Source organism: Vanessa atalanta, chromosome 5, assembly GCF_905147765.1.
Source record: "Vanessa atalanta chromosome 5, ilVanAtal1.2, whole genome shotgun sequence".
In the NCBI taxonomy this organism is placed as follows: Eukaryota; Metazoa; Arthropoda; class Insecta; order Lepidoptera; family Nymphalidae; genus Vanessa; species Vanessa atalanta.
In genome coordinates, this window is record NC_061875.1 from 8,019,292 (window position 1) to 8,044,511 (window position 25,220).

Consider the following 25,220-nt stretch of genomic DNA (forward strand, 5'->3'; position numbering starts at 1 on the left):
TTGTTCTATTTTTACAAATAATATCTACTGTTTATAACATGTATTCAATGGAACAAACCTTTGTTAAAACATTGTTGAATAATTATATTGCCCTCTAAAAATAATGTTACTTTTAAAATATATAAATATTATTACTTAGTAGTATTTGCTTAGTATACAATAGCGTTAATCGATATTAATAGCAAATCTTTTTTTTCTTTGCTTTTTATTTAGAAAATGTAAATATAATTTGATACTAATATAAATTATATGTTGGCTGCCTCGTTGGTCTAGTGATAGTCCGGAGTCTAGCATTTGGAAGTAGGTACGCTTCCGTCTCCTGGAAATGACATGATGCCGTTGCGCTTAGGCCTGAACTCTTTCCGGTTGTGTCAAATTAGGCGGTGCATCGGATTTTGTCATTGAGGGATAGAGAGTACGTTTTTGCATACGTATTTGTGCACTATAATGTGTCCTGTGTAGTAGGCTAGTTATCTTGAGATCGGTTAGCACGACATCACATCATCGTGGTATTCTTTCTGCTAAAATATGATAGGTATGGTTGGTGGTAAGGTTTTCTTTAGCACCGTCTGTGTATGTACCACCCACTCATCATGTATTCTATCGCCAAGCAGCGTACTTAATATTATTGTGTTTTGGTTTGAAGCGTGAATGAGCTAGTTTAACTACAGTCACAAGGATATAGCATCTTCGCTCCCAAGGTTAATGTCTATGGGCTGGTGACCACTTACCATCAGATAAAAAAAAGATTTAGTATAGGCAAAATTAATGATGAAGAAGAGAGAGTTGTAGTAAAATAATACTCGTATTTAAGGTTATATTCATTTGTATTTTTAATTTTTACGAGACTTAAACTCGACTCCATATTCTTTTCTATTAGGTAAGTACTTAAATATAAGAATATCATAAAATTTATAATATTTACAAAACGTTTATTTACAGGGGAATATAAAAACATAACAAAAGTTTTTGTTAAGTATTTAAAATTACATGATGATTAAATAATAAATGCTTAAAGCATTTGCGTCTTTACATAACAATGTATCAAATGACACACCGTTATGTATTTCCTTTTTTTTTAATCTACATGGTGGTTTTCTTAAAACGTTTAATGTATAAATAAGTTATATAAATACATAGTGTCACTTATTTGGTTCAGTGATACTTAATATTATATATTAAATAAATATACATTTCTTTTTTTGTATTTAAATATTAAGAAGTTAGTACTTATTACCAGCAATGTGGTAAATTTTTGTCAAAAATCTAGGTGTACTATGTACACGTTTGTTTTATTTGAAAAAAATAATGTTCAGCCTGTAATAATATCACTGGGATTTTCAGCATCACAACCTTTACAAGGCTTTGCCAATAAAAATGATGTGCCGACAAAGTTTTCACACAGTAACACTGTCCTGTTCAATGATCGAACATTCAAACGTATGGCACGACTATCTGCTACAGTTGTCGTAGAAACTTGCCGAGCCTCGATTGGGTATTTCGGCGAATTCCCGTTTTGGGGTACACAGCTTACTGCTGAAGTCGACATTTCGTTTCCTGAAAAAGTATAAATACGATTTAGAGTGCGATCCATTTGGTACCCAGAACTGCTATGTGGGACAGAATATTTATTTTGTAGTTGGGCTCTGTGGTACAGGAGTAAGAAAGGTAACATTTTAATTTATGTCAGTCAGTGTCAGTATCGACGACGGAAGACGGCGCAGTGGTGGAATAATTAATATTTTGGACATTGTTAATGTGTGGTCGTACTGACTAAAAGCTGACTAAAAGTACTGACTAAAAGCTGTGCTTATTAAAGGTGACTTATTAGTACACAAAATTAATATGGCTCTTCCAGCGTATAATATAGCGCTTGGCTTTTGAGGCTTGCAACAAATATATGAATCCTATAATAATTAAGATTTGTTAAAAATTACCCTCTGCTCGGTAGTTCCATTTGATCGACAAGGACAGATTTAACGTAAAGGCGGTCGTTACACCATAAAATACAAAGTGATCGCGGCTCTAGTACATTCATATCGTACTCCCACGACAACTCCACCTGTGAGAATTTTTTTTTTTATATAAAATCATCCAAAAATGTATGTACATAACTTATGATGGTTTATATTATATTCTAATAAACATAACAGTAACACTAAAATTATATTATAACATGTTAAATAAACGTACTTTTCTAACTTTGCCGCCTAAATCCATGGGATTTGTAACTACAGTTGTGTATGATGTCCCATGCTCTAACCTGAAGCAGTAGAATTTAATTAAGAAAAACTTCGAAAGAATACAACGAATTGTTGAAAGAAGTGATTTCATTACTTTACGTAGTTATTCGGTGTGAGATCCATTCCTCTTATAACTCCTTTATCAGATAGCAGCGTTACTTTCAAAAATCCCTGCAAAATAAATAGTTATTTTTTTATGTTTAATTTGTGACCGTAGAAATTAAGGCTTTAATTAATTAAATTTTTATTCACCTGCACCCATGATTCTGCACCTTTAGGGTTCGCCAAATGAATGACTACCTTGTAATGGCGCTCTAAAATTTTAAGTAAAAGTATTATGTTAGTCACATAGTATATTATGTATCCATATAAATATGCACAACATAGTTTTGTTGTTACAAGAAACAGCATTTCATTAATACATAATACCTGAAAGCACAACAAAAATTGGTGAAATGCTACAAATAATTTCTGACTCATAATTATTGGGATATAATAGTGTAATCATATAAAATATTACTTAAAAGTTGTAATATTCTTAGTAACTACTTTATGTTCTTCTAACAGATCTCGACCACGGCGGCCATTCCTAGTGGAAACTAGTCAAAGTGCTCGGTAGATTTTGATGCACAAGTGTGTGCGCAACATAATCCTATTGGAAGTCTATCCGAGGCATGGGAGTTTAAACACCGCCAACTTCTACATTTCGGACTGTGATTGAAAAATATTAACTGAAATGAAAAACACAACAAATTTCATTGGTCTGTCCTGGAATTTAATCTCAGGGCATGCGTTTTTAAAAGTCACCCCCTAGTCCAATGACCACCAATATATTTAATAAATATGACGAAAACTTATTGCGCAGTGTTGCTCGCACAAATAAAAACACATGGATCATAAAACTAACATTATAACCATATTATGATACTTACATAATATTTAGAAATAAGGATGCCTCTTAAATATTTCATTAATATTTTTTCTTGAACAAAATACTTTCCTAAAAAAGGTTTAAAGTTGTTTGATTAGACTTACGACAAAATGGTAGTTCCTTTCCCGTACTCAGATAATATTTCGCACCGATTGTATCTTGTTCTTCAGAGGGATAAACTTCGTTTTCTGACTGATTATTTTTATTTGTAATTAAACCAGGCGAACTATCTGCATGAAATCTAAAATATTATGATAGGTTTAAACTTACATTAACCATATCTTCGTATTTGTTTTTATTTAAGGATTTATTATATGCGTTACTTACCCCATTATAGCGCAACCATGACCACAATGGAAACACTTTCCTGATACGAAATGTTGATACGACGGGCATTGATGTCCTGAAAAAGTCGCGAGGGTTCAAAAACAATTCGAGTTAAATAACAAAGTAGGTATATTCATATAAATCACACCTATGTAAGGACATTTTCCGTTGATAGATTCTGTAAACAGTTTAATAGCTCGGACGTGGTTGCATGCCACCAGAACTCTAGATGCTTCCTCTAGTCCTTGTTTGACCAAGGTAAGAGGAATTAGTGGGCCTTCAGTTAGGTCACAACCTGGTTGCTCTTTTCCATTGTTCGGGTAGAAATCCAGATGGCCCACTGGTTGCGACATTCCGTATCCTGCCATAAACACAAAATCTGTCGCACGCGTGGAATAAAACACGTCGAATAAATTAGTAAATAGCGATAAATATAATAAAATAAAATATATATTTATAATATATACAATGGAATGACACATGAATCAGCTGATTGGCATAGATATGTACATAAATAGAAAGTATTAGTATTTAATCATATTAATTATAGAGAAGCAATAAGCCTTACATATATTAAACAGTAAGGAGACGTTGATGTTAATGATGTGGTATTATATGTACGAAGGTTATTGTGCGGATTTAAAAGCATAGAGGTGGTAAATTAAGATGTATTTACGTTCACTTTTTACCTAAGAGAAAAATGCTTTTTCCATCTGTATGTATAACATCTACTAGCTGAGCGTCTGTAGGGTCCAACCTTACGTGGGTTGGCATTCCTTGAAAGTAAGGTTCAGCCGGATCGAGTCCGGTAATTCTTCCTAAGTCCTAAAATATTAACAGCTAAATCAAAGATAGTATGACGATAGGATCACAAAATGAATTTATTAAGAAAGTATGATTATTATATTTAGTTATATTGATACAAACCTGTATTCTCTCTCCAGCATAGCCCGCCGTGTGCGCGCCCAATGAATGACCTATGATATGCACATCTAGTGGATTGAGTCCATGTTCCTTCTAGAATTATTTGTTTTTAATTGCGTATTTTAAAATACAATAAAAATGTTATTTTTTGTTATACAAAGATAATGTTTTACAGCAAGGGTTATGTGACTGTGAGAAGATAAAAAAATATTGCGTTATTTATTTTAATTTTGCAATTATTAATAAATTTCATAGAATATAGATATTCTCATAGAGCAAGTTAAACGATAGATATAAAAAAAAACAAAATTGATTGTGTCTAAGAAATTTAAAAATTGTAAAAATTTTTCACCTTTAAATTTAGTTTCATTAGCGTTTTGTGTTTCTATGTAAGCTATCTTTATTTACCTGCAATGTGTTGACAAAGTGTGCAACTTCGAGACCTACTAGCCTCGTATTCGCAGTCGCCTGTGTGTATAGTGGTAGACTACCTCCGGCCCAGTCTACGACGACCACATTAAAATCACCCGCTTTCACCAATTCATCTTTCATCTCACTAACCTGTAGGAATAATATATTTTTTTATTGAATAGTCTAACATACAATCACAAGAAAGTATGTCTTACTCAACCTTAAATTACTTTCGTATTTTTATAATAAGTAGTTTAAAACTATCGTATAAAGAATTGTATGATAATTTAATTGTTTTTTTGAACATTTAAGAAATTGTTGTAGTATAATTGCATTGCATGCAAACAATGAGTTTTGCTAGACGTTATGTAACTATCATTTAATAAAAACAGCTATTTCTAACAGAAGCCGCGAAAATGAATCTAAGCTACAAATTGCAGTTACGAAAATATATTTCATGTTGTGCTTAGAATTATTATAAAATATATAATCTGTATAGAAATGTCAGATGAAGTCAAATATAATATAAGACTCACCCAATTAGAGAGCGGCGTGTCAATGAACCCGTGAATAATCATTTTAGTCAGGCGCTGAGGACTAAAGTTCGATTTCGCTATAGTTTTGTTAGCATTTACGTTTAGTATTTGGCCGTCAGTTGGATTCTTTTTCGTGTATAAGATGAATCTGTAAATATGATTATTATAATTTTTTTTGCAATTGTATTAAAATAACCTTAATAATTAGCTATTTTATATAATTTTACCTGGTATTAATGACGACTCTGGGCAATGGGAAGACATTAAATGGTCGATGAATGAGGTGATACCAACTACGGGTTATATTAAGGCAACCCAGTTCGTCGTAACATCTTGTTTCGTTTTCAACTAAAATGGGCGAAATATTAAATAATGTAAGAAGTATTAATCGTTACACAGGAGGTACACTACACAAAGTTTCATTAGGTATTACTTTTTCATTAGGAGTGTACGTTTTTTTCATTGGACGTTTATTCCTTTGCGATTTTTTTTTTCATTCTTTTTAGCATTGGCTTTTTTTCTTTCTACAGAGAAATCTTGCATATTACTTAATTTATTTTTCCGTAATAATCAAGACAAGTTTCATAAGTACTATTGACAAAACCACAAAAAGTAATTTCTATAATATAAAAACCAAAAAATGACTTAAAATTGAATTTGAATGTCCCTTATTGCTGCATACTGATATATTTTCTATACTAAGTTATTTCCTAAATAAACATTTACTTAATAAATTAATAAAATGCAGACTTGTAATGTTTGTACCGATGTGACTGTGACGTCTACTATAATATCATTAATATGTTTGCTATAATATAGAACTATTAAAATATCACATTACTTACAAGGCAACCACGGTATGTTTACTTCAATACGATCTGAACGTGCCCAGTTAAAAGGATCGAGAATTCCAGCGAAAGCTGGCTGCAGTCCCAGTAAAATGCACCATAACATTACTCTTAAGTGTCTGTCCGTCAGGTAAAGTCTTCGCATAGTACTTGTACTGCACCTGAAAAAAATAAATATCCTGGTAAAGATTTAGATGAAATTTACTGATACAGTGATATATTATAACGAAAAAAATATATAATTGTTTAGTTTTATTTATAATATTAAAAAGAAATTAAAAGCTGAAGACGATTTAGTTCGCATTGGTACTTGATCTTTAGTATCTATCATATTGGTGATTTGTTATATTATATTCAAATTATATAAATTATAAGTTTCGTTATAGCAAACTAGTTGTCGCCCGCGTCTTCGCTTGCGTTTTAGGAGTTGGTCGCCTTAGGGTAAAAGCTTGTTTCATACCAAAATTTCCTAAAACTCGTTTCAATTGTTAAGCCGTGAAATAGCAACAGACAGACATTTCATTACCTTAGCATTTATAATATTAATAAAGATAGCATTGCAAATGGTTTTCTTTTGATGCGATCTTGGCAAATTATCTCATTCCTAATAAAAACAAGACAAGTATATGTGCATCTATACCAAACAGTTTTATCGGAGTAGTTGTTCAAAACCTGACTCTGCTGTTACTACAGTTAAAACTAGTTGTAATACTTTTTTTTTATTCAGTATATAGCCGCCTTGCGTTTTTATCAATAATTTAGTACACGGAAGCAATTGAATTTTATATTTCTTACATAATGCTTATATTGTTGTGTTATTATTTAGGTTTTAAATTTAAAATATAATAGCAAAATAAAATTATTTTCTAACTTACATGCTTAAATCAAAAATATTTATTTATAAAGACATAAATTTATGATTCAAGATCATTATCTTGAATCATAAATTTATGATTTTTGATACATGTTTTAATGTACAATTATTAAAAGTTTTTTTTTTTTTAGTTATTAAATAGGGCATGAGCAAGATGCCAAGAACGTGGTTATATTTAAAAATAAAATATCAATTATATCCTCAATATGTAATCACAAATATTATTAATACTGTGTTTACCTATGTTTAGTTAGTTTATTGCGTAATTAACTCTAGAAAGAAAAAGAAAATGTAGTTATTATTAAGTATGCCTAATTATAACTTCTGTCATGACATCCTTAAGTATTGTGAACGCTTGTCTCGTGTATTCACAGCTTGTCTTTATTATCTTCTGCTTTTGTTTTACAGTGAAAGTCATAATTGCTATTACTGCAATAACGTATGTTGACACAATCGAGCCTCGAACGTGAGAATTTGTTTATAATTTCTAGACTTCAAATATGTGAAATGTAGGAAGCAAAAAAAATGTTGAACTCTTGATGTTTATAGACACACGTTTGTTATTTAAAACTTAAACGAATTGTACAAACACCGTTTTTTTTTCCATAACAAAAAAAAAAAATATTTTACTCTCTGTGTATGGACCACAACAGCCTCTTTGTGATGTCGGTGAAACACATAAAATTATTATTAGTCAGTTAAAAGTTAGAATTTACATTTTTGAGTGGTTTATTAATAACTTTAATCTAATTGTTATTTTAAAAGGCCATTTCTATTGAATTTAATTTATAATGAAAATTTAACTGGCGATTTGAAATATCAGTCCTTAATTTTTATTGCCTATATTGCTTGATATAAGTTGTAGCTTAATCGTTATAATATTTAATTTATTATGAAATAAATCTTTGAATGAAATTTATGAGTAGCGTTACATTTTTCTATTCGTTACAACCCACTTAAATGTTACCAAAAGATAAAAAACTTACAAATTACAGATTTGAACCGTTACTGAATAAATTTATTGTATCAAAAGTGATTATTGCCCGATGGTAATATTAGATACCGATATAACTTTCACTATTTACAAGCAAACTGGCCAATTCTATCGAGATAACCTAGACCAGTGAATGTAAGTTATTTGAAGAGGCACAAATCATCATACAATCATGAAAAAAAAAACCTTTTCCAATTACGAAGTACGGAAGTGTTTTCTTGATGACGCAATGTCGATGTCTGATATAACTTAACTATATATTAGGGAAATTACGGCTTAGAGTCAGGTCAATTATAATTCAAGTGGTAGTATTTGTCGCTAGCCATCAATACCTCATTGCGTATAGCGTATGCTTCATGGTTGATACGACAGTGTCATTGACTGTATTAATCACTATTGTCATCGACCCGTGTGTTGTCATTTGTACGAGTATGTAACAGTTTAACCTCATTTGTACAGAATTTACAATTTTACTTCAGGTTAATTATGGTTTGTGTGTCGCAAGTAATTGTTCGAGCGGCCTTTACGTAATCGGAGTGACTTAATGCGACTCTGGTATTAAAAGGATGATATAATAGACACTATGTAGTATCGTTTTCATTCTGGGAATTTGTGGGAAAATTACATCTTTATCTTTTAATAAACAAATAACATTTGCAGTTGATAAGAAGCAATTAACATGCATAATACTTTCTTGTTTTATTTAATAGTTCCGCAAGTATATGCTTTACATTTATTTGCAATTGAATATATAATCTAGAGCAGCGTGCTAAATGCCAGATTCCACTTGCGGAATTACAAGTAGGTGAGCTATGGATGTTGCTGATGCTCTGGAAATGGTATCGAACTTACTCCACATTTAGGACCGGTTCTGATCCAACTTACTGGTTAATGCAACCGGATTCATTCTACACCTTTTGCCATATGAACAGTTTCAAAAAGTATTTATTTAAGGATTAATTTTTTCATTAAAATTATTATTATTATAAAGTGAAGAATGATAACAAAATTATTCCTGGACTAATTAAGTCTAAGTTCAATGATATATTTTTGTTCTTAAAAGCAATAACATAATTAGCACTATAGTGCGGAAATATTGGGACCTCGACAGACTCACCACGAAAAGCTAACAAATACAATAAAACAGCCGTGCCGTTCAAATGCAATTCTTTCACAAGGGATTGCAAGCTTTTGTAGAAAGCTGACGCCACTTGCTACAATAACAACACATCTGATCGCGTGGCCCTATGGACAGAGGTTTTGAAGGAACTAACTCAAATAGAGAGTCGTGATGTTGAATTAGATTTTACTACTTTATTCAAAGGTAAATATATAAAATATATTATAATAAAATTGAAATTATTAAAATGTATAACATAGTAAATAGTAATAATATGACAGTAACAGTAATAAAAAAAGTCTATTGTAATAAATATAAAGCTTAAATTTGTATCAATAATTTAAACTAAATATTAACATTTATCATAAGGTGGCATATTATGACGTAAATAATTATATTTGACCTTGTCTAGTCACGTAATAATACAAAAAAATGTCCTCCAAATATACTAGATCAAATCAAATAGCCGAGACAACTAATACGAAACTTATTACTATCTATAGCAATCCTATTTTTTTTATTTATATTGGCTTTATAATTTATTAAATCATAAATTAGTGAACGGTTAAAGATTTAACAAAACCATTCCAACCAAACCATTCATATTCTTAAATGCGAAATGAATCTACTAGTGTACACTCTGTGGTTGAAATTTTTTATTTTATTAATTAATGTATTTATTAGAACCAACAAAAGTTACAATTATATATTAAAATATATTTTAAATATTACATATTAACGCGTGTAGACATGGCTATGTAAAGTGTGCTACGTGAAATGGCTTGATTTGATGTAAATTGATGGCTTTTCAGGATAATTATTGCCGAGAAAAGTTAAAACAAGAACTGTTAACCTAGATTTAATAAAGATTTCTTCTTTTTCTACAAAAAATAATAAAAAACAATTGCTGTAGAAAACTACGTGCATATTACCTTCTGAAATTGTTATTATTAATTTATTAATCATATTGGATTATTAAGTAATAAGAAAACCTTTAGCTTATTTTTGCAGAATATATTTTTTAATACTTTTTAACGTTTTTTTTTACGTAATCGATACGCGTAAATCGCGATGTAACCTCTCTGTTGCCTAATGCCTAACAGACCTGTGACACTATCTCTGCAAATACAATACAAAGCATAGTGAGGTTTCCCCCGGAATATTTATCGGTGCACTCAGTCGAGCAAGGTCAACGACGTACATATATCCTCTTCTTAAATGCACTTTAATTTAAAAGTTATGAACATTAATAACAAATAGATTTAAAAACAAAATGTTATTTAGTAATTCAAAAATTATAATTACTAATTTTATTTTTGAAAGTATAATCATCATCGTGCAGGTTGTATAAATTTTTAATATTCTTCGAAACTAATAAAGTAAATGTATATATTTGTTTATAGAAGGTACTTTAATCTTAATCCTATGGAATGACTTGAGAATTAATTTATTATTTTATTCAAAATGTTTAAATTATATACATTGTTTTATTCGCGTGTCAAGGGATAGTAAACACTCTCGCTTAGGTTTCACATTACACATTGAGTGTTCCTAAACCTAAAAGTTACCTTAAATACCTTAAAATAATATTTTTGCACTCTTTCTATAGTGGTATAGATACAAAAGAGGGCCATCCGGTCTATTTATAAGCTTGGAGTCTCTTGAGAGACTCTCTTCGGGATGTTTTTAACAAAGTAGGAATACTCACTGTTGCGTCACAATATATTCACAAGAATATTATATATATTCACAGTATCATTGATCACTTTGATAAAATCAGTGATAATCATTGTATGTGAAGTAAGGATAAGCTTATAACGCCAAGTTTCCAACTCCGCAACGTCAATAAATCCTGCTTGTGGTAAGGTATCCGTTTTTTATAATAAAATTCCGCAGACATTTTTAACTTTGCCGTTTCATAATGGCTAGTTTGAATGGTATTAATTAATAATAATGAAGTCACAAAAGTTCACTTTTACCTGCTTAAATATTGCGGAATTGTTATAATAACATATATTTAATAAATAATATTGACCCTTAGGGCGTGGACCCGGTCTAGCGCCGTGCCGCGCCACGGCGTCGTAGACATGGGTCCACGCCCTTAGACCTTTGTAGCAACATGTAACGCTAGCCTAACGTTATAGATTAATAACAGATAACGAAAATCATTTGATAAAAAGAACGCTTAAGCTAACTAAAAAAGTATCTAAACTTTTACTTGTCTTCGGAAACTTCGGAATTAATATACGGAAAATCAGAATAATAAATAATCGTATAATTTAGCCATAAAACCAACGAAGAGTCAATAAATAATATTTATAAGCGTTTTTTTACAGTTTAAAAATAACTAACTTACATACAAACAAACGGATCTTCCTCAAACTATTTAAACATATAGGTAAGACTACTTTGAGTTTACTTAAATACTAAAATGCTTTTTTCTGTCTTTCGTTGTGAAGGCACTTATCAAAACATTACATTTTATTAAGAAATAAGTTTTGACCTTACTTTTCTTGTTTTAAAATGTCATACTCGAAAAGTTTGACGTTAAATGACAAAAACAAAAATGATTTTACTTCGGATTTGTTGTTTTACTCAATTAAGATATGTATGCAGTTTTGTCTATATCAGTTTTTAAATAATATACTTATGTATTTATAAAACATGTTAACATTAAAGTCAACTATCATGCTATTACACTTTTTCATGTTATGAAATATGTATTATATTGTTTTAATATAATTTAATCATAAAATAAAATATGTGAAAGTCGTATAAACCCGACTGGTCATTTCTATGACATTTGAATGTTAAAAAAACATTGATATACTACTATAAAAATATTAATTTTATGATCTTTTCTGAAACTAAAGCTAATTATACAAATAAAATTGTTTGATTGCACAATATGTTTGATGTACGACTTTACTTATTCTACTAACTACTCTAAAGAAACTTATTTTTTAAAAGCTATTGTGTATCTTATGTTCGTTATATACGTGGGATACTATGCCAGAGATGAGATGACAAAAACAAAAAAAAAATGAATATAGTAACAAAAAAAGAAAAAGTAATAAAATATTTCTAAAAGAGTAAAGAAGAGAGAGAAGGTCTAATGGTAGCTTTGTGATTATAATGTTATAATATGATAATTCCTTGTTAGTTTAAACTAATCGTATTATAAAATAAACAACGAAAAGTAGTTCATTAGTATATGGAAAGAATTCATACATTTCAAAAGATGAAGATTAAAACTCAACAGTTATTTAATCGGCTTTCTCTACAATTTCTGCCTCTAGGTAGTAAGTAAAAAAAAATACAAAAGAACAAACAATTATTATTGATTTATTAATATATTTCACTTTCTAATAACGAATGAAGCAAGTATTATCTGCAATTTATAATAAATGATGTTAGTCAAGATATTTTAGCGTGTTCTACAACTCACGTTAGGTAATGCTAGTGAAAGATATCAACGCGCGGCTACGAGTACGTACGCTACGCTTTAAATATATCTTCGTGGTGCTTTTGGAGTTTGTGTTATATAAATTAATTATTGCAATCCTATCTGAGATTAAGAAATATCACTGTCTGAGAATTGAAACACCGTTTTTAAAACTGTATTACATTTATAAATTAATATAATCGAATGCTTCGTTTGCTTTTAAAATTTAGATAAGCTAAAAAATATCTATTTCGGGGATTGTTTTTATAATTGCTTATAAAAATATTTTTGCTGTTGCCCTCGTATTAATTTATAATGTAATTTTTCAGTTTCCTTGAATAAAGCTGCAGTTATTCATATAAATTACGTTTAGTATTTAATGTGACCTTGACATGAATTGGTTTGCGCGTATTCTAATATTTTTATATAAGTGTAAAAATAAACGTCTAAAATCTTTTTCAGATAAACGGTGCTTAGCTGCAATTCTTTTTGAAAGGTAATCCAATAAAAATAAACAAATCACTATAAGTTAAATTCAGAGAAATAAGCATGTTGATACTCACAGTGCAATTATGGTTGACAAAATATAGGTATATGCATTTTGATATAACTGTTTATATATTTAAATCTATATGCATTTATTGAAATTGTATAATAATAATTTATTTATGAAATTGTATACACTATTTTTGACTTTATTTATTCTACATTTAATTTTGGATATACTTATTTCAAACATTTTTCTGTAATTCAAATTATAAATAGTTTTGATTTAAACCTATATAAGACTTCAGACTAGATAATTTATATCATTTAATAAGTACATGCTCCGTTTGTATTTTCTTAGATTAATATATTATTTGCAAACACAAAAAAAAAAAATGTTGCCGAAATCAAAACTAATAATAATAAGTAATTTTAATTTTAAAATTAATTTTATCGGATACCCTAATCTGTTGCAGCCGTGTGACCTGATTAAAACTTGATAAAGCGAAAGTGGTGAAGCAGGTCCGTGAAAGGCGTTCAGTTCATTCTAAAACTGGAGACTGCTCTTAAATATTAAATGTTTTAATCTATTTAAATTTATTTTATTTATTGGCCATTGGTCTTTTTAGGATCTTTTCAATATTAAAAGTTAGTAATACATAGAGTATATAGTACTACACTAATAAATGTATGCAAAAATATATAATAATTACAAAAATTATTAATAAAATATAGCGTGTTTTGAGGGACTATTTAAATACAGGAATCCCGTCTATGTACTGTTAAAAAATACAACTGATATATATATAATAAGTATTTCCTTGTAAGCTTGTCTAGAATGTAGTATTTATATAGTACTATGTTCAGGCTAATGCACTTCACACTTTCACCGTGCACTTGCCACTATCACTTTTATATGTCTTTACCGCTGAAAGCTCATGAACCGGTAAATTTTCTAACAAGAAACCGCGCAACCCATAGTTAATAATAAATATTGAGTAATATCAGATGGTGAAAAGTTGTAATAGTAAATTGTATTATCAAACGACGATAGCAGTTGAACATGAATAGTGTTTTTGACTTTATTTAAAACGCTTATTAAACTACGAGACTAAATTAAGTATTTGTTACCTATATAAGCGTTAAAAGTGATAGCCTGTTAATATTCCACTGCTCGGCAAAGACCTCCTTTTTGAATAAAAGGTTTAGAGCTTACACCCCACGCTGTTCCAATGCGGGATAGTGGTAGACACACTTGGCAGATTCTCATCCACCACGAGCAAGTTTTCTAACGATGATTTCCTTCACCGCCGAGTACGAGATGAATTATGAATACAAATTAAACAAATGTATTACTGCAACCTATAATAATATAGAAAATATCGATCTCTACATTTATAGATTATGCCTTTAAACTACTGCTGCTATAAAACGGTAAAATAAAAGGAAAGTTCCTTTGATACACTTTAGTGAAATAATTAAAAAAAGATTTGATTAATTTACAGATTAGAAAACTAATAGGTTAGTCAGATTGTCGTAAAACACGACAATGTGTTCATATTAATACTTGTTTAATATAAAAGTAAATTTTCCTTGACATACATAGGTGTTGAGCGACGTGACAATAAACGTTAAACTATCGAATAACACTTAAAGTAATACTTACTTAATGACATTAAGTGGCTAGCTTAATATATTATCGTATTTTCTATATTATTATTGGTGAAATGAAAGTAGCACTGTTTTATCAAAGACTTTGTCAAAACATTTTATTTTATTGTACCATTATTCTCGGTTACAAAGACATGCAGACACCTTAGTTCACGTTGTAAATGTTTGAAATTCTCGTAAAAATGAATTGTTATTTACTGAAAGGTGATATTTGGAACCTAAAAAGAAAACGTCGTCTATTTTGTTGTTTAGAAATGCAATATTAATGAAGAGGTCACATTTAACGGCGAGAGAAATCTTTACTTGTTAAAATGTAAATATGTATGTAAGTAGTAGTAATGTAGAACGAATCCGACTTCATTATTTTTTAGTGACCTACAATAAATTTAATTTATTTGTATGAATATACCTACGTATCGCTTATTTAAGGCATATTTGTCTTTTCTTCTCTACCGAGAAAGAAAGAATATCTGTAAGGGACAATTTTTGTTTTTAGCTATATTTTTATATTAGTTTGTATAGTATATTTAGCGGAACTGTTGTTAAAATTAATTTATTATACGCCGTTGTATAGAATTAAAAAAGAGAATGTATTTATTCTGTATGTAGTTCGATGGTTTTTTTAAAGTCCGTTATTCCGTGAAAATGGTCGGTACTCATTATTAGTTAAAGGACAAGTTTTATTCTTAATTAAAATTTGAGTTCAGCTACTTTAGGAACCTTACTAAAATTATGTTGATGACATTATGTTGATTTTTATTGTTTATATTTTCAAAAGTTAATTGTTCAAAGTATAACTTTTCTTATTATGAAAAGGAAATAACGACAGCCATTTGGAAAAGTAATCTGAACAAAATACACGATACAAATCTGGAACAGTTTTTATCAGTTTTGAGCTTTTATCGAAAGTTCCTACCGATTAGCATGAACTACATTTAGGTCGTAACCTAAATGTAGTTCATGCTGCTTAAAAAGGCAGGTTTTTAAAGATAATAATAATTAATGATATCATTGATTTTCTTTGGTACTTCTTAAAATTTAGGGCACGGCAGAAGAATTATAAAAAAAAATGTATAACTGTAAGTAATTATATTAAATATTAATATTTTTTTCATAATATTTAAATTAGTACTATGAAATAAAACAAAAAATATGTAAACATAAATTTTGTGTGACCACATCTCTAAAATAAAGTTTATTTTTTATATTTATGCAAGAGTATCGAGATATATCACTTAAGTGTTACACGAAAAGAGGCGAGTCGGTCAGTAAATATGTTCGTCAAATTAAACATTACATTGACCTCAGCTCCCCATTGCACACTATCACAGTTACATAAGTTGCAGCAGACCCGACTATAGGTACATTTTCATACATCACAAGTGTAATATTGTAAAAATGAATCGAATGATTTTTAGTCTTTATATAAGATGCGACTTGAAGCTGCATCTATTTGAAAACGTTTAAAAAAAGGATTGTTAAAATAAATGCAGATATTTATGTATAGAGTAGTGGGTCACTTAGCGAAAGTATTTGTTTTCTCTCGAGACAGCTTCGCCTCTCGCAAAACGTATTGAATTATCGAGTTCAGACACCAGATGAAAGTTAATAGAAAATTGATTGGTTTCTTCAGTATAATGTGACAGTATAATATAACTGAAATATAATCGAGTGTGAAAAATCATATAAAATATAACTTCAAGCATTGTTAAACATATGCGATTAATAACAAATTATGTCTTGATTAACTGATGGTACATAACGTGACGTAACTACTATGTATAGCAAATAACAGTACATAATATAAAACAATATGTATGGCTTATTAGAAGTAACGAGTAATTTTTTAAGATCTTTATTTTTTGCATGTAAAAATGCACAATATCAACTCATATTTAAACTAAATTAATATATTACTAATTTATTAAATTAAAGGCCGGGGTCGTGTTTGTTTTTAAATGTATATGCGTTTAACCTACGTACATAAACAATTATGGTGTGTAAATAACTTGTTGCGTAAAACAATCGCTGTCGTGTTTTGATGCAAGACAAGTATCTTATGAGCTTAAACTCAGACCGTTGCTATGTTCGACGTGCTCTATTAATCAACGCAATCACCTGAAGCCTTATAGAGATCAATAATATTTTCATCAATTCTTTATACAAATAAATAAACGACTTAGTTAAGAAATACTTTATTTATAATCATTAAAATATTACTGTACACTTTATGAACTATTTAATTACTTCAGTTATAAATTACACTCAAACGCATTTCAGCATCATAATTTTTTATGCTCTCTCTTCACAGAGATTTTACACGCTATACAAAATGAAACAAAAATATAATTCCATATAAACAATTTAAGTGATATAGCTTTTGTACCCTTTTTTACAATAAAAAAAATATATATTTGAATCTTGGATCATGTAATTTAATGATGAATTTAACCAATCCAATTTTACGTGTTTTGAGATTTTGGATATCTCAACGCACCTATGATCCTAATCGTGGCCGGATAATCTCCGAATATAAAATCCTGTATCATTTTCTTTAGAGTAACTTAAAAAACTCATAAATGTACGTGTAATTAAATTCATTATTATTATCTAATGGCAATCCACTGCTGGATTAGGCTTCTTCCAGTGTGTCAAAATTTCCGGTTTTCCGCTTTCCGCATCCAATGTACCTAATAGTAATAATAAACGGATTATTATAATTATGCTAAATATTCAACACACCTCTACTTGAGAGTTGTGTTAATAAAATGTGTCAGACCGGTTTTTAAGGTCAACATATGTATAAGTATTTGATATTTGCAAATTGAGATTGTCAAAAATAAGTTATTTTACTTAGTTTCTCGCTTAACGATACGCCTGAGATCAGACACTATCGTATTGTGTAATTTGTATTTTTTTAAAATGAATATTTTTAATGCGCGACTCGTAAAACATTGTTCAAACATGTATTTCGTTATTTATTTTTCGCTATTCCTTGTAGTGTCAGAATATTAATAAGAAAAAGTTAAATGTACTGTTAACCTTCTGACTTCTTTTATACTTTATAGAAGGTCTCTGTCCTATCGGATACCGTATAAATTTCGTATCGTATGTATAAATTTTAGTTTCATTCAATTTTATTTAGGTATATGATTTTAAATCTGATATCTTAAGATGTTGTTTTTATAATAATAATATTTCAAACAAATCAATAAATAGAACGAAGAAAAAAATAAAAAGTTGATAAGCTCTTCTTCAACATTGATGCTGCAATAAACATATGATTTCAATGCATCGTTATGGAAACAATGAAAGCAATTCTCTGTCACAAAACACTGCATGAGTCTGACGATCTGAAATCTAACGCAACTGTTATATCACAGAACCAATTGAGGTCGGTCGGTAATGCAGCGGTCATTAGGCCACGATTTTGAGGTCTTTCCCACATAACAACAAATTGCTATGACGTTCTAAATGCTTGGATTACAAAAATATTGTTATGTTCTAATGTTCCGTTTGATTTCATTATAAATAGAATACCGCATGTCAGTAGTGACGAAATTTGTAAATTTATTATGATGGAAAACGGTTTTCTAAGGACTGTTAGGTTCGATGACCTAGAAATAAAATATAATATAATTATGTCTCAATTGTCTGAATAAATTAAGTATAATTTCTGTTTTTTAAATCCAAGCGACTTTCTATACTGGATAAAATTTCGTTTATTTATAGGTATAATATATACAAAATGCTGTTGATCCTTTCAGGATCAGGATATTAAATCTTATAAAATACAATATCATCAACTCCGTAAGATTTGAGGAATTTGTTATAATTCGGCTCGCTAAATTTGATCTAAAATGAAAATTCATTAATAGTTTGTAATTAAAAAATATGATAATTGTGGTTTTATTAATGTAATCCATAACATATGGGAAAAATAATAATTGTAAATTATGATTAATGAATAAAAGTAAGTATTAATAATAGAATTGCGGTAGTGAAGACAATGATATATTGTTCGTCGATAGTACATTGATAGTAGATGTATACTGCGATTTTGACGAGCTACGTGCAAAGTACAACGCCAAGGTCGTTGTCTATATAGGGTGAACATTTAGGTTAACGGTGTTTAAGCATATAAAACCTTTTAGCGTAACGAATTTTGAGTCGCCATAAAATGCGACAAGCGAAGCGTAGTATCTAAATATAGTATAATAGTTTGTCTTCGACGTTCAAATATTACAAGTACCTATTATTTGTTTATTTTGTCCGTCTGCATAAATTATTTACAGTAAACATTTTTTTTACAGATCTGTGAAATTAAAACGTTTATACGTTCATGAACCAATCCGTTTTAGAGTTGGAGTTTTTAGAGGAGGTATCGGAGCACCAAACTTCCTCAACTTTCCAAACAAAATGAGAGAGAACCTAAGCTCAGCAGTTGGACATTTATAGAATGTTATTTTTTTTACTTCTTATATTCATAGCATATACTACATGTAATGTATGTATATGTTTTATTGGTAATATAATTAATTCGTATACTATTTTTTCAATATGATTGTAGAACAAGCATTAGTAATATCATGGTGATGAAAATTAGATAACAGTTTAGGTAAGTTATTTTCGACAAGAATATTTTTTAGAAAGAAGAGATAATTTATTAAGAAGATACTTTTATAATGCGAATTGTATCAATTTTGTTGTAACGGATTAAGAGTTAATTTCATTCTATTTATATTGCTTCGTATTAATTTCGATTAACGTATTTAAGCTGCTTGAATGTGTAATTAACAATTATGTTCAGTGGAAACTGTTTTCCGCTATTTTGAAATGTTTTATTGGCACTGCTGGCAACCTTGTTTTAGTATGATTCTTTAGGCTCTATTTGTATCTTAGTTAAGGTTTAAAGTAATGGAAATATATCGAAATGATTTTTTTATTGTAATCGCAACGACACTATTATGATTTAATAAAGACTTCTCATTTATTATCAACGATAACATAAGCAATGAAATGCATCTAGGAATTGAGACATTCTAAAATGAAACACAAAGTCACTGAGATGTTAATCCATAAAACTTGTGCAATGTTTTACATATTTACACACATCGCGGTGCTGCCGTATCGAATGTAACTCTTGTGTAATATTGAGCCTTTGCAGTCCACTGGCTCTTCCTGGAGGTTTACCGGCATCTGATATTGAGACAATATGTGAATGTGCTTAATCGTAATTAGGTAATAACTGACATTGTTGTATATATTTGTTACCTGTTTTGTTTCCTATTATGACCACGTACGTAACGCATATACTTGTATTCTGATGTTTTTTGCACATGTGTTGTTCACGTTGTTCAATGATAACAAATAGAATTTTCAGTATTTCATTGTTTTTTTTTAACAGTTTATTTCGTCAAATACATAAAGTATGTATGATATTATTTGCGTTGCTTTAGCTAGTTTGTATAATTTATTATCATATTTTAATTTTTAATTGGAACGCAATAAGTGAATAAAGAAATTAGTATATGACAAATTACCCTGAAGATGAAACGCGATTTGTATTTAATGAGTTTGCACAATGAGTTTTACTGAATCTATCAATAGAATTGCAAAAGCAGACATACATAGATTTTGCTAAGGACAAAGTGTGAGTAGACAAATGTGTCCAACGTTGACCGTGATACGCATACTAATGTATGTTGAAAATATGATATATTAATACAATTTCGTCCGCTCAGTTCTGTTACTTCCTGCTATTCAATTAAAAATAACCAATCATTGAACGGTCATAAATTTAGAACCTTTAAAGTTTTCAAATAAGACCTAAAACCATGTATCCAACTCAATAACTCTTTGAAACAGTAGTACTTGATTTATAATATTGAAACGTTAATTGTAAACATTTAATTATCTAAACAATACGTTTAAATAACAAATTATTAAAGTCTTTGTTACAAATTATTTTGTTGTAAATTTTATAAGCGTCTTTGTTGTGAAATTGATTTTTAACATGACATTTCTTCTTTTATGTAAGATTTAGAGGTGTTGTTTAAGAGTATTTAAAAATTATTAATTACAAATATTTTTTATGCTATTTAAAGCTGGGCTTTGAAATAATAAAATTTAATGATGCGGAACAACTACGATTATACTTTATAAGTATTGAATTACGTAAAACAGATCCAATTGCTAATTAATTACAAACGCACAATTCTTATACTAATTAATATAATTACAATAATATTTCTAATCTTTATGTAACTACAATCTTTCTTTACTGCATTTTGTTCATTTGTTGTTATTAAGATCGAAACAATGTTTTTGGTGAATGATGGTAACAAGTGATAATATTTTTGTCTTGTTTGTTAGCTCGACAAATTAAAGCAGATTTTTTTAAACATTAAGTAAAGTTAATGTTCCAGTTGTCTTTACAGAAAATGTATTTTAATGTTTAAATAATTTATCTAGAATATAAATGCTGTAGGTATTAATATAAATTTAAAAACTTTACATGTATTTAATAAAAGCGTGTCAAAACGTTCATATTAGGTGACTTTTTCAAATCAATTAAGGTTTTTAGCGTATTTTATTTGAATTGAGGAAATAATTATTCATTGATTTTTGTGATAAATTCTCGAATTTACACCATTCATAGTATTTTCCACATTTTCGAAGGTTCTAGTGATTAGAAAGCGGCGCGTGTTGCAAGTAGCCGGTCATATGGACTCACTTGCTTAATGCAGAACACGCGCAGGTGCCCCGGCTTTCGTAGTGGACACCCAAGGCTCCGATAACGTATTGTGTAATCTTTATAACAATCAAAATATTAGAAGGAGAATAGTTGCAATATACGCTTATCGACTATAACCTTGGGATATTATTTTTCAACGATTATATAAGAATATTTATATTTTAGATTGGAATGTATATTTGAACACAACGCGTATTGCTTTTTGTTTTTAATTAATATTTATAACGTGGATCCACTTCTTCCTAATCCTAACTGTATAAATTTTAGAAAATACGTCTAGGAATGTTTGAAATTCTAAAAAAAAGCATTACTTATAAACAAATTTGCCTGGTTTATTTTTTTAGTAATTATGAGAACAAACAATTTATATAAAATATAAATATATGTAATATATTCAAATATTTTTTATTAACAATTATGTATAAAGTCAAGAAATCAATAATAATACAAAACATATTAAATCGGAGTTAACTTTCATATTCAAGCAAAGATCTATTTAATAAGTGAACCGAAGTTAAACTTGGCTAGTAGTTATTACTAGGGAAATTATAACTATTCAATAATATTAGATAACAGCTACTTCAAAGAACTTGTTATGCTTGATTATATACAAAATTAATGGGTCCGCAAGCCTGTTTAACAATATAATTATTATTAAAGAAAAGTTTAATAGTTCCCACAATTTTAACTAATCAAATACCCTGTTCTTCATGTATTACAACTTACTAGGAAAATATATGCAAAACGAATATTACCTAGAGTATGCATTTGGTGGTTTTACTCGGACAGACGCAATAACTACACACGCGATTTATGTTGAACTTTCAATTTATGATAGGTTTCAGAACGGACATACGTTATATACTACGTTTATATATTGTGAAAAATCTTCGGTTCGTGTCCATTTCAGATTAAATGTGGCGAAATTATAGCCGTTAAAAATGTTAAGACGATTGGTATAATTAAAAATGATCTACAGAAAAGTGACGTTATCAAGTCGCGTGCTTTTTTGATTTTTGTTTAACTATTATTTATATGTAACATGTTGAACATAACTGGAAAAATATATCTAGTCATTTCAGTTCGATTAATTTGTCTCAGTCTTGTTCCTTATTAAAATGAATATGATGTTATTTATCAATATTCTCAGATGATAAATTATCGTTTTTGCTTTCAAAAGTGATCTAGAACGGAGATATTACAAGATGTTTGAAATAATGTATGAGGAAGAAAGACGTAAATAAACGTACGATAAAATCGCATAGCGTTAAACTGCTTGTTGTAAATATTTTTCTTCATAATTTTGTTAAGTAAATTTAGCTCAGAATAATATCTTTGGTCTGCTTTGAAAATTTAATACAAAGTTAGGTGAACCTAGTTAATATAATAGTCGGTTGTGGGATGACTATATGAATTTACCATACATTTACTGTGTAACAACGAAAATTATCAAATATCGTCCACTTGATGTTAATATGTCGTGTATTTGAAAAATAAATTAAATTATGATTGTAATTTTCGTTATTAAAAATTTTGATTAATTAATTGTTAGAACATATTAATTGATGGCACTAAGTTCTTTTTTAAAAATAACCTCTAAAGATATATAAGTTTGTCAAACTTTATCGTTTAAGATCGATTAGGTCATGTTCTTAATCTGAAATCGAATATAAACATTTTGTCTAAAGGTTACTTAAAATTGACTGACTGAAGTTATTTTTCTTTCACGGCTTCTTGAGACCGTTTGTTTGATTGAATTAAATTAAAGTTTTAATTTAATTCAATCAAATAAACTAATATTTGTAATTGATTAATTATATTGATTAAAAGCTAATTTAAACAATTATTAAGTGAACATCTTTTTTAATTTAGCTTTATTTGATTCAGCGTTTTTTTTAATATAATTTTTGAATCTTTTTCAACTCATGGAGATATGTATGTCGTTCTTTTGTTTATTTAAAAAGTAGCCCAATTCTTAGACTAGTTAGTTAGTAACTTTAGTTTTGCTTAGGGATATATACAATACTAATGTGAAATACATATAATATAATAAACAGCTTCATACGTCGAGTCGCTAGTTTTTAATGCATAGGTCAATCACCCCCTAGTTGTATGTACATTACAGTCTTTATATTCTTGCGACGTCGGTACTCTAAGCCCGTGGGGAGTAGGGCCTGGTTTCCTTCCACTGGTCAAGCTTTAAAAATCTTGAAGTAGAGAGCTGACAGCGGGACAAAATTCTTTTGCTTGAGGGTTTGTTTGGGATCTCCAGGTTAAGAAAACCCAGCAAAAGATATAGTTCGTGAGTAATTCAGGTTGCCGTATGCAACGAAGATCTCGTGTGAGGGATCGAGATAACTCTCTTTCCCAGACACAAACAACGCCGAATGTATGCGGACACTGCCGTGCCGTGTAATCGTGACAAGTCCAAAGATTATTGAAACGATACTGATGACAACTGCACAAAGTATGATTTAAAACACAAATTCTTACTGATTCTTAATGTTTTGTTCATTGAATAGGCAATATTAATTGCCATGTGGAACACCAATAAATAATATTTAATAGCATCAAAGAATATAGTTAACGTAATGCTCTGTTTTTGTTGTTACGTAGCGTAATAGCAGTCCGCAATCAGGCGTAGATATAGTTACGTTAACGTACGCTAACGGTTCGTTACAGACTCGGAAGTATTTCCTTAAATTATTCAAATAACCAAGTTAACTTTGCTCCGATAAACACTTTAACCGGATGAACAAACGTTGTTTTTATTACATATAATTTTTGCGTGTTTTGAATTCTTATTGCATTGTGATGTAACACATCATAACCATCAATACATTTAGCGGTTACTTAAAATATAAATGTAATACTTTATTTTTGTAATTTGATTTTGTTTAATAACTTCAATAAATAAAATAAATAAACTTAAATGATAAAAGGTTTGCCTTATTGTGTCATGTTAATTTTTTTAGTAAGCACTAAAAACTATTTTTATATTTAACTTTATCTAGAGAACGTAAGCATGATATATTTAAATATACTTCCTCACTACATTAAGTTTCTCTTTATGTCTCATGAAAAATATTTATGCATGCATTGTTATAATAAATACCTACGTAATTAGAATAAGTGTAGATACAATATTCCTTCCTAGTCTCGTTTATAACCGTTCATTTTTACGGAAATATATTTTAAATATTAAGAAGACAATTAGATTTTTACCAACGTTACGTATGCCACGTTATTTACCTACACCTATCACGAACTGAGCAAATAATTTTCATATAATGACGTCAAGTTTAAAAATAATTGATCAATATAGACCATAAATTTTAACAAATACATGATTTTAATAAAATACTTTATTGAGATTACTTACATACCTAAACACAGAATCAGCTGATTTGTGCGTCCACTCCGAGTCTTCCTTGTCTGAAATATCGCTTGCCTGATACGAATCACAGAAACAAACACGGCATATAATAGAATGAGTCTTGCCAAACTGATTTTATAATACCTAAATATATAATGGAGAAATTGTAGTGTAGTTACACACTGAATTGAAATGGTATTTAATCGGAATCACGTAATTTTGTAACGTTTCCGAGTTTTGTAAGCGTGGTTGCGGTGCGCGTGCGCTGTACGGGAAA

General features: G+C 29.3%; 1 protein-coding gene across 3 annotated transcripts; it reads right to left on the minus strand.

Moving 5' to 3' along the window:
* Positions 1-939: 939 nt before the first annotated feature.
* On the minus strand, positions 940-25,202 carry LOC125064140 (pancreatic triacylglycerol lipase-like). 3 transcript variants are annotated; one of them, XM_047670970.1, is made up of 15 exons: positions 24,954-25,202; positions 6,218-6,381; positions 5,600-5,720; positions 5,373-5,520; positions 4,834-4,986; positions 4,429-4,518; positions 4,191-4,326; positions 3,650-3,880; positions 3,502-3,577; positions 3,279-3,415; positions 2,496-2,557; positions 2,338-2,414; positions 2,194-2,263; positions 1,938-2,062; positions 940-1,557 (listed from the first exon to the last, which is right to left on the minus strand). In XM_047670970.1, exons 2-15 carry the CDS (start codon positions 6,363-6,365, stop codon positions 1,452-1,454), a joined length of 1,680 nt encoding a protein of 559 aa, XP_047526926.1. In that variant the 5' UTR covers positions 6,366-6,381; positions 24,954-25,202; the 3' UTR covers positions 940-1,451. The 3 variants fall into 3 exon arrangements, with proteins under 3 accessions (XP_047526926.1, XP_047526925.1, XP_047526924.1); XM_047670969.1 differs by having other exon boundaries at positions 3,650-3,862; positions 24,950-25,202; XM_047670968.1 differs by having other exon boundaries at positions 24,950-25,202.
* Between the last annotated feature and the right edge of the window lie 18 nt (positions 25,203-25,220).

Excerpts from the sequence above, each read along its gene's own strand:
- LOC125064140 (XM_047670968.1), bottom strand. Across the intron at positions 4,519-4,833 it reads ACTTTGTCAACACATTGCAG|AAGGAACATGGACTCAATCC; the intron begins GTAAATAAAGAT and ends AAATAATTCTAG. Across the intron at positions 2,558-3,278 it reads AAAGGAACTACCATTTTGTC|AGCGCCATTACAAGGTAGTC; the intron begins GTAAGTCTAATC and ends TTAAAATTTTAG.